The sequence below is a fragment of the Mytilus trossulus genome, chromosome 9, assembly GCF_036588685.1.
Source record: "Mytilus trossulus isolate FHL-02 chromosome 9, PNRI_Mtr1.1.1.hap1, whole genome shotgun sequence".
Classification (NCBI taxonomy): Eukaryota; Metazoa; Mollusca; class Bivalvia; order Mytilida; family Mytilidae; genus Mytilus; species Mytilus trossulus.
Window position 1 is genome coordinate 2834256 of NC_086381.1, and position 11307 is coordinate 2845562.

An 11307-nucleotide genomic window follows, 5' to 3' on the forward strand; every position below is an offset into this window, starting at 1 on the left:
CCGAATATTAACATAACATTTGCTTGCTATCTAAACTCTCCAAAAAATTATTAATATCAAACCTACAAGCACAATTCGTGTTTCACGTTAAACAGTAGATTTGTATCTTTCAAATACAGGTTCAAGAGTTTAAGGCTCATATTGATTTGATCTGTGTAATTAAACAGATATAGCATGTTCTTGATAGGTATTTAAACATAAACAGACTTTCAATACAAAAGCGGCGTGAAAGGTTATTTCAAACAATTTTCCATTCCGACGGATGGTGTTTCTGAAGATTTCAAATCTACTGTTTAACGTGAAACAAGAATTATGTCGTCTGTCCCGAATAAGCAACATTATTGAAAATCAAAAAAATAAATGAAAGATGGAACTGGTTAACTCGTCGTTAAATCGTAATTATACATCACCCTCTCTGCATGATGTCTCTATTAATGACTTGCTGCCATGCATACAAAAACCGTTAGGTATTCATCACATTCGCACGAAACTTTATTCATTATCCCTTTCAAAACTTCATTCTCTGTTCAATTTATGTTTGGAATCCACTGTCACAAACCCTCATTCAAACCAATACAAACTACAAAATATAATTTCGGTTATTGCTAGTCACAGACTTTTCAAGCCAGTTCGCATTGGAAAAGATGAAAAAGAGAAAAGATTTTTTCTAAATCTTTCCTTTGCCAACAAAGGTCTCGATGGCGTCAACCTAGGCAATATCCTTCATCATAAATTAGTTCAATCGAAAATACCTCCTTATTTCAAAGACCAGTCTGTACCAATTATTTCTTATACCTATACCAAACCTATTGCAACTAAAATTTTCAATTACAAACGCGTTTTGCAGGATCTCGATATTGACGACTTCAAGTCTAAACCTCCTGATTGCACTTGTGCTAGTTCCCGTTTCACATATAATCCTGCTGGCCACGTTATTACAGGAGACCTTTACATTGTTAATAACACTTCTCTACGAAACGTGTTATCGAAAGGTCCGAAATATCGTGAGCCTAAATCCATCAATTGGAAATACAACTTTAAAATTCTGATGGATTCAGTCGAGGATTATGCCAGGCAATGGGCTAAGCGCGAGAAGGAAGACGTAGACACTCTATCCGAATGGATTAAGGCAGTGAGGTCGTTAATACAAATCAGTATTAAGAAACTGAATGGGTCCATCAATGCCCATGCTACGTCAATCTTCAAAGATCCAAATGTTTTTAAACACCTATCTGACCTCCATGACAATTATGTTGTTGTCCCCGCAGACAAAGCCCCAAATAACATCGTTTGTGTCTGTAAAAGTCATTACATTAATTGCTTGATAAACGAATTAGGTATAGACAATTCACTTGGAAACCCAACATATACCCTCACGACACTTACCAAAGAGGAAATCCTGGATAATCATAGGTCTGTTCTTTGTTCCTTTGGTATTTCAACCAAAGATGACGAACTGGATCTTCCATCACTGTATTGGATACCTAAACTACATAAGTGTCCTTACAAACAACGGTATATTGCTGGGTCTTCCAAGTGCTTCACGAAACCCCTTTCTAAATTATTAACATCCATCTTATCAGCAATCAAAGACGGGCTTCAAAGTTATTGTGAAACTGCCTATTCCAGAGGTGGCGTCAATCAAATATGGATACTTAAAAATTCCAAAGATCTCTTAGAGTACATACAATCTAACTCTCTTTCATCTTGTAACAGTATTAAAACATTTGACTTGTCTACTCTTTACACAAGTATTCCACATTCCAAACTAAAAGACAAATTAAAAGAGTTGGTATTACTTTGCTTCATAAAAAAGAATGGCCAACGTAGATACAAGTATCTTGTCTTAGGGAGGGATAAATCCTACTTTGTAAAGAATCACTCTGATTCAAACAAAAAATTCTCTGAAACCGATATTATCAAGATGATTGATTTCTTGATTGACAACATATTTGTTACGTTCGGAGGACGTGTTTTTCAACAGACTGTCGGCATCCCAATGGGCACAAACTGTGCCCCTCTACTTGCTGACTTGTTTCTTTATTATTATGAGGCTGACTTCATGCAGGAACTTCTTAGGTAGAAAGATAAGAAGTTAGCAAAATCCTTTAACTCTACTTTCCGCTATATAGATGACGTTCTTTCACTAAACAATTCAAAATTTGGTATGTGGATCGCATCTATCCCATAAAACTTTACGACAAAAGAGATGATTTCAGCTTTCCAATTTGAATTTTCCATTTCTAAGTAGCAACATTCCAGCAGCACCTGCATACGGGGTATATATCTCCCAATTGATACGATATTCCCGTGCTTGCGTTTCCTATCATGATTTTCTTGATACTGCTCACAAGGAAGCTATTAAACCAAGAGTTCCAAATGGTGAAGTTGAAATCATCCCTTCGTAAATTTTACGGACGCCATCACGAGTTGGTTGACCGTTATGGAATAACACTTTCACAAATGATATCGGATATGTTCCTTACGTCGTAACTACAATCCCCTTCCCTTTCATGAATTTGACCTACCGAATTAGACTATTTACCGGATTTGTAATCACATAAGCAACACGACGGGTGCCGCATGTGGAGCAGGATCTGCTTACCCTTCCGGAGCACCTGAGATCACCCCTAGTTTTTGGTGGGGTTCGTGTTGTTTATTCTTGAGTTTTCTATGTTGTGTCATGTGTACTACTGTTTTTCTGTTTGTCTTATTAATTTTTAGCCATGGCGTTGTCAGTTTGTTTAAGATTTACGAGTTTGACTGTCCCTTTGGTATCTTTCGTCCCTCTTTTACAGAGTATTTGACTATACCAGACTCGATGTGCTTGTCTCTTTTTTGCGTCAATTTCAGAAGTTTGCCGTAACGAACTCATTCATTACTGTTGAAAGACGGACATACAAAAGCATGGACGGAGTTCTTAATATCATTATTTTACTTGACTAAGACGGTTGGAATGCTGAAATCCATGAAACACGGAAAATAGGACGTTATTATTTGACGTTTTTTCATTGCTAGAAACAACGTCATAGAGCTTTTATGTCAATAGCAAGTTGCGCTAGCTGATGCGCATACACAATAGGCTGTTATGTGAAAAAAAACATTTTTATAATTCCTATGTTATACTTTATCTTCTACTATATACATAGATCGCCGTGGTCCGATACTTCAACCCTGTTAAAATAATACTTTAAAAGTCAATTCAATAACAATGATTAATTTTTCTTTCAAATTGATTTTTGTTCAATTTCACTCATAATAAAATTGAGAATGGAAATGGGGAATGTGTCAAAGAGACAACAACCCGACCAAAATAAAAAAACACAACAGCAGAAGGTCACCAACAGGTCTTCAATGTAGCGAGAAATTCCCGCACCCGGAGGCGTCCTTCAGCTGGTCCCTAAACAAATATATACTAGTTCAGTGATAATGAACGCCATACTAATTTCCAAATTGTACACAAGAAACTAAAATTTAAATAATACAAGACTAACAAAGGCCAGAGGCTCCTGACTTGGGACAGGCGCAAAAATGCGGCGGGGTTAAACATGTTTGTGAGATCTCAACCCTCCCCCTATACCTCTAACCAGTGTAGAAAAGTAAAAGCATAACAATACGCACATTAAAATTCAGTTCAAGAGAAGTCCGAGTCTGATGTCAGAAGATGTAACCAAAGAAAATAAACAAAATGACAATAATACATAAGTCTGCTATCTACGAGACGCGTGTCAAGTGTGCTAATTTATAAGAAGCCTGGTATCTAAGAGATTTGACGAACTTATATTATTTCGCTATTCAATCTTTTAAAACACGCAGAAGATTTAGCACGCTAAACATGCTAAATATTTACCACAATGATTTACAAAAAAAGAACAAACAGAAAACAGAAAAAAAAGATAGCAACGAATAAATAATGTCAAAATAAATTAAAATGTACTTAATTTACATATAAATTGTAATAAAATTGAATGTAACAAATAAGGAAATAACTTTGCCGGAAGCTTTTCTATTATTTAAGAATGTTTTTATTGACGTGTACTATTTATAGACATTACAAAAAACTAAATATTTGAATGCATATGAATCAAGCAAAATTTACAAAAACATTTAAATGCAATTAAGAATAATATAATTTATAAAGAAGTCAAATATCATGTTCAGCTCGTGAGGACTATAAACAGACTGGCTCTGCTAGTATCCATAGTGATTGAGATTATAACGTAGAGTTGGCTGTTGTGTCCCTGTTTTTGACTTGTTTGCCTATTGTGTCTGTTTATTTTGTTTACGTATCGTTGTCAGTATAACTGATTTTGATGCGAGTGTCCTACTACTGAGAGGTTTAGCTAGCTATAAAACCAAGTTAAATTCGCCAAGGTCTACATAACATAATTCCTGTACTAAGTCAGGAATACGACAGTTGTTATCCATTCGTCTAATATGTGTGAGCTTTTGATTTTGCAAATTTTAATTTATTTACAAGATTAAAACATCGATAAACTATTGTTACCACACCTGATATGACATCTGACAGCTTAAACCATCTAAATGATTACCTATTAGTACATTTAGTATATGTTAGTTTGATTGGATAAAACAATAGCGCGTCATTTCAAAATCCTGCATATGAAAATAAAATGTTATATTCGTGATGACACGTACTTCTACAAAAATAATCCTCACCAGAATAACAGAAAAGCGTAACAAAACGTTTTCCGTGGTCTGGTCATCATAAGAAAATTAATCCTACTTAATTTTATTGGCATATGAAAGTGTTGACAGTGCACACTTGTATAGACTGAAGCGCGGAAGCGCCTAATGCAAATGTGCTTCACTGCCTCCAGTCAACACTTTAACAACCAAATATTATTTTTTTTTAAAATGGCATCGATTACTTAATTCAACATGTTGTCTCTCATTCATTATTTTTTTTTTGGCAATGTTTTTATTACCAATAAACTGCATATACACACACTCATAGTAATTAATTCCATAGTACATTAGGAAAATCGAGCCATGGTTTCCAGCTGGCGAATGCTCTTTGTAATGGTTCATTTTTAATTAACACATTTTCTTTATCATATTTTTTAAAGCTACAATATTTACTTGTTCACATTGCATTGTTTTGTTTTGTATATATATAATGTGTTTGTACAATGTTTAGAGAGATAGATTTTGTGTATTGAAAAACATTTTAAAATGCAAAACGTTGCCCTATGTAGTTCAAAACTCATAAATCCACGGACAAAAAACTAAATCAAGATAACGAACTAAACTGACGGAAACGCATTTAATATAAGAGGAGGACACCGACACAATATAACAATGTAACACACACACAGAAACGGACTAAGCATAAGACACTATCCTATGAGAAAAACATATATAACATCAAAACCAAATATATGATTTTTTAGATAGATAAGTACCGTGACACGTTTTATAGTAATGTGAATACACACTAAAAAATAAGAGAAAACAAACGACACAACGGAAACAGATTGTTAAAATGTATCACACACAGAAACGAACTATATAATATAACAATGGCTCTATTCCTGATTTGGTGAAGGACATTTTTAAAGGTCAAAATGGTGGATTGGACCTGGCATGCCAAACCTCCCTCTTTTATGGCCATGTAAAATATAACATTCAAATGACAACACAACATTACAGGCCTACAATATAAATAAATAGAAGAACACAATTGACAAAGAAACACACGAATAATAGCTAACAAAAGGCAACAAGTTTAAAATTTTAATACGCCAGAAGTGCATGTTGTCCACACAAGACTTGCTAGTGACGCCCAGATTCAAAAGTTTGAAAGCCGAAACAAGTACAAATTTTAACAGCATCGAGTACCAAAAGTTCAAAAAGGTTGTGCCCAAAACGGTGAGGGTTTTCTATTTTCTAGGTACAAGAACATCCTATTATTTAGAATAGTCTTTACTTTTGAAAACAGTAAATTTTATAAAATGACTATACAAAAGATATATGATAAAACTGAAGTATTAACTAATTACAGGAAACAACCAAAATACATTACATAACCTGATTAGACACATCCGAATAAGTTGAAACCTTAAAGCCAAGTGACGTCATATTTGAAATTGTAAAAAATTACAAAAAATTGCCAGCTGTTATTTTTACTATTACTCGGGAATGTGAAATTTACAAAACGAAACCTCATTTAATTGAGTTTGCTCAAGATCAAAGTCTGCAGTTATAATTCTAGCTGATTGTATCATGAAACGAGCGAGGAGATAAACTATGCGTCATTATATCTATGGTATCTATTCGTGTAGGGTGGTTCGTAGTGCCTGTTATACCTAGAAACATATCGTGTTGCTTTTGTTTATATAAACCCCGTAAACTATTAACAAGATAGTTAACCAAAGCTAACTACTGATTGTGTTTATTTTATCGTTAGATAAGATACGTGTAATTGTTTACTGTTCCAAAGTCTTTAGTTAACACACTGCTGTCCGATTTTTTCTGTAAATTTCCAGGAACCTTGTTAAGGTATAAGGGAGACTTAGCTCTCTTTTAATTCTGTAACGATCAGTTTTGATATATACACATAGTGATAATAAAATGTCATCATTTTGGTAACATATTTAAAAACCAAAATATTCCATCTCTATTAAAGATTTATGTGAAACTGCAAATCAAAAAGACATTTATAACACCAAATCTGGCAGAGGTTTGCAATAGTTATTTTTAATAATCCTTAACATACTAATTGTCAGTCAGATTTTTTTCTAAATGAAATATGGTTAATTCAAACGAATAATTTGACGTCGGATACTACTACGACATTTAACAAAATAGTGGTAATCTGTTGAGTCTCCGTTTTTAAATTGGTTATTTATTTATATAAAAACTTTTCGAAAAACTAAGGATTTTCTTACCACAGGAGTAGATTACCTTAGCCGTATTTTGCACAACTTATTGGAATTTTGGATCCATAATGCTCTTCATCTTCGTATTTATTTGGCTTTTTAACTGTTTTGATCTGAGCGTCACTGATGAGTCTTATGTAGACGAAACGCGCGTCTGGCGTATAAAATTATAATCCTGGTACTTTTGATAACTATTATTTGTTTGCGTTCTGTATATTTGACTGTTATATTGTCTTTTGAATTTAAACAAAGAATTAATAGATAACTCGAAACTTCCCAGTACAATACAGAAATACCTGTCAAATGCCGGTAATTCGTTAATTTCATATAGGTAAAAAAAAAGGGTTACAGGTTTGTAAATTTGTGCGTCATATGTACGGTTTGTCATAAATAAAATTCAGCAGTACCGCTCTAATGAAAAGGTACAGGCCAAATTATGTTCGATTGCATTGATGGTCAATCAATAAGATTATGAACTAAATAATAATTTTTATTTTATAAAATAAAAGTATGGATTTCTATGTATGCTTGTAATCTACTTGCCAAATAAATAAGTAGTCAATTCAGAGTTAATAAAATAACAAACAATAAATGTAATTACTGTTGAGCAATGGGACCATGAAAACTGTTAGAGCTTGCCGGTAAAGCTTGGTTTGTTACGGGATCAACAAAACCACCTGTATTTGATGTTTGTACATTACTTTGGCCTTGATTCACAAATCCTTGAACAGATGCCCATGGGTTTGAGGCGGTTAACGCAGGTCCTGGAAAGTTTCCATTTAAAGGCGCTTGACCTGGAAAATTTCCATTTAAAGGCGGTTGACCTGGAAAATTTCCATTTAAAGGCACTTGCCCTGGAAAGTTTCCATTCAAAGGTACTTGACCTTGAAAGTTAGAATTAATGCCTGGAACAGGAGGCAACTGGTTTAGGAACTGAGAAACTTGACCGTTTGGGTTAGGTCCTAAATTTTGGTTTGAAACTGGTTGTTGCATTCCAGTCATAAACGGGTTTGTGTTTTGTCCAAAACCTTGGAATCCTTGTGGTACAAAACCCGGGAATCCTTGTCCCTGTAGATTTGTATTTACTCCATTGGCTGGAAAACCTTGAAAATTTGGAGGAATTCCATTATTAGGAAAACCTTGTTGAGTCTGTGGTATTCCACCAGTAGGAAACTGAGGCATAGGGAATTGTCCAAATGCTGGAACCTGCTGCTGACCTCTTAATTGTTGTATTTGAAATTCTAATGCAGCTTGTTGTCCTCTGAGTTGGTCCAATATCTGCTGATTTTGAACCAATTGCATTTCAGGGGATTGACCTCCACCTTGTAAATTTTGAGGCATAAACCCCGGAGTTTGAGGCCAAAGATTATTATTTTGTTGACCTTGAATTGGTGCTGGGATATTTTGTAAAAACGGATTCTGCATTGTATTTTGATTCATCAATGGATTCTGAACATTTTCAGTTAAACTTGAATCAACTGGTGGTAGTAACAAGTTTGCATTACTGCTGTCAAATCTTACTCTGTTAGCGAAGTCATTGTCAGATGGAGGCGCATTAAGAACAGCTAGAGGATCTCTTATTTGTTGTCCAATGTCAGGTATTATAATTGGTTGAACTGGCGGTGAAACGGGTAGTGCAGCAGGTGGCAGCAAGTCTGGTAATATTGTACGTAGAGGAGAATCTGGTCGTGCAGCAGGTGGCGGCAAGTCTTGTAGAATTGCAGGTAGCGGGGAATCTGGTTGTGTAGCAGGAACCGGAGAAACTGGTCGTGGTGGTGGAGCAACTGGGGTATCGTTTGGTCCGACACTGTCTGCTGGTAACCGAACTGACGAGCCTGGAAATGGACTTAAAGGTTCAACGTTATCTTGAAACAATCGAACTGATGAATCGGGTGTAGGATCACGACTCACAACGTTGTCTTGGCGCAGCCGCACTGAATTATCAAATAAAGATTCTTCATTTCGTAAGATATCTGGGGAAACTAGAATGGATGAATCAGAAAAGGAACCTAGACTTCCAATATTGTTTGGGGGCAATCGAACGGACAAATCGGATAAAGAACCTCGCCTTCGAATGTTGTCTTGGGGAAGCCGAACAGCTGAATCAGATAAAGAACCTAGATTGCTGCGGGTGTCTGGATGCAATCGATCAGACGATTCTGGAAAGTTATCTGTATGGTGAACATTATCAAAAGGCCTTCGAACTAAAATGTCTGGGAAATTATCTCGGATAGATGGTCTTCTTTCCTCTTTTTCAGCATGGACTTCAATAACTTTGACTGTTTTTTGTTGAATCGTTCTAATATTTTTCTGTTTTATTGAATGTATTTTTTTCACCAAACGTTTTAAATCTGTAACCCTTTTTGTACATTTGTTATTGTCACATCCTTGACATTTGTAACCGTTTTTATAGAAATAGGTTTTCATCCGACATTCGTCAGGAATAAATTCCTGTTCACATGCCACAGGTGGACATGGACCTGATGACTTCTTGAAATCTTCCAGGAGACGTTTCTTACGTGAGAAATCTTCTAGGAGACGTTTCTTCACTTTAGATCTGAACACTTTCTTGTTTCTATCATACCGATACGAATGACCTGAAATGAAATAAATATTGAGGTTAGAAATATTAAAACTTGTATTAAATCAATCAAATCATTATACATAAAAAGTTGAATAATTTATGAATAAAATAAAGATTAAGATTAATAAAGATATAAGTTTCTGACTGAATTGTATGCTGCTTTAACTTATAAATTTTAGTAAGCTTATAATAATGCTCCTACCTGTCGTGTTTGGTGTTTTTCCCGCCTCGTCGAAGAGATGTGCAGTTGTGTTACACTATTTATACAACATTTAAGTGTTGTTGTGATCAATCAATTTCAATCGGTATGATAGTCGTGTGAAAAGATGAATGAAAGTGTCTGTATGTAAATATGTGTTTGTTTAGATTTATCTATCTGGTTTTGAACCACCATGTGATTGAGTTGATAAAATCATTTATATTTGGCACATGTAATTTCAAAGAAAAATATTGGACCACGCAATCTCAATGATGTTCCTTTGGCATTAAAACGTTTGTTGTTTAACATGTTAAAGTTTGTAATTATATCATTTTAAGGGGGAAAAAATGATTAGAAACAATAAGCTAATGCTAGTTGGTGTGTTATTACACTAGCATAAACATATACAATTATAAGTGTTGTCTCTTTGACACAATCCCTATTTCCATTCTGAATTTTATCATTTTTATGGATTTTATATATCAGTCCCCTCAATCATGGTCCATTGACGTTTACATATTTACATATTAAGGTTTGTGATTATATGAGAAAATTTATTCGAGAGATAAAAAAAAAAAAAAGTGCGAATAAATCAGTTTAAGATGAAAAACTATAGTAAGTTAATGATACTTTGTATCTAGTTGTATAAGTATTTGTATATTATTTGGCCCTGTACCCTAGGGTAAAGTTTATTAACTTTGAAAAGTTCCATAGTTTACATTAACTCATCATACCAGGCTTATATTCTTGTAAGAAGGATGTCAGTTTCGTTTTCCATTTAGAATTAAAACAACATTCAAGAAAGGCATTGGTGTTACCCGTTTATAATAAAGAAATATAATGACTATATATTAAACGGAAAAGAAGTGATTGACAAATGAACACAACAAATAAAATAATAAACGACAAAAAGTACTGATCTGATAAGTCTGGGGGATTGAGGAAAGATAATCCAATTAAATTCAACCAAACAAAAGCTTGTTTCCCACACCTATCTTTAATTTTTTTTTTAATCTTATTTTGTTTGAAAGTCAAATGTATTAACGTAATTAGACTTAATTCAGTTTATTGTTTAACTCTTCTACATAGTATATAGTATATTCTAAGAAATTGCCTTACACGTAGAGTGTGAAAATAGTCACGAATACCTGATAATTGACTGTTTTTAAAAACTTTCAACTCACCGTTTGCTAGATATATATGAATCAACAAAAGAGTCACAATAGCCGATGTCCTCATTGTTACTTCCCAAACACCTTTACGATAATGTTTATAATTTGAACTTTTTTTCGTTTTATATCGTCATCTTCGCGCCATTGTATAGTATAACAATGAAATATTTCAATTCAATCAACAGACGTTTTTCATTGGTTAATGCATCTTAAACGTCAAGTGATATCATCTCTGACAATCATCGTTTTGACAGAGGATAACTACCGTACAAATTCATCTATAATTAGCATGTAAATAATGACATATTAATGATAAATGTACGTATATTTTGTTTAGATCCAATACGTTTTTTACCTGATCATCTCCCACAAGGTATTTTATGGATAATGATATATTGTTTTTCTGTAAGACCTTTGGTTAACCTTAAAGAAAACTGGGAAATTACCACA

At 34.1% G+C, this 11307-nt stretch overlaps 1 protein-coding gene across 1 annotated transcript; it reads right to left on the reverse strand.

Moving 5' to 3' along the window:
* Nucleotides 1-7256: 7256 nt before the first annotated feature.
* On the reverse strand, nucleotides 7257-10984 carry LOC134684690 (uncharacterized). Its single transcript, XM_063543993.1, has 2 exons — nucleotides 10870-10984; nucleotides 7257-9499 (listed from the first exon to the last, which is right to left on the reverse strand). The coding sequence occupies exons 1-2, from the start codon at nucleotides 10922-10924 to the stop codon at nucleotides 7500-7502; spliced, it is 2055 nt and encodes a 684-aa protein (XP_063400063.1). The 5' UTR covers nucleotides 10925-10984; the 3' UTR covers nucleotides 7257-7499.
* Between the last annotated feature and the right edge of the window lie 323 nt (nucleotides 10985-11307).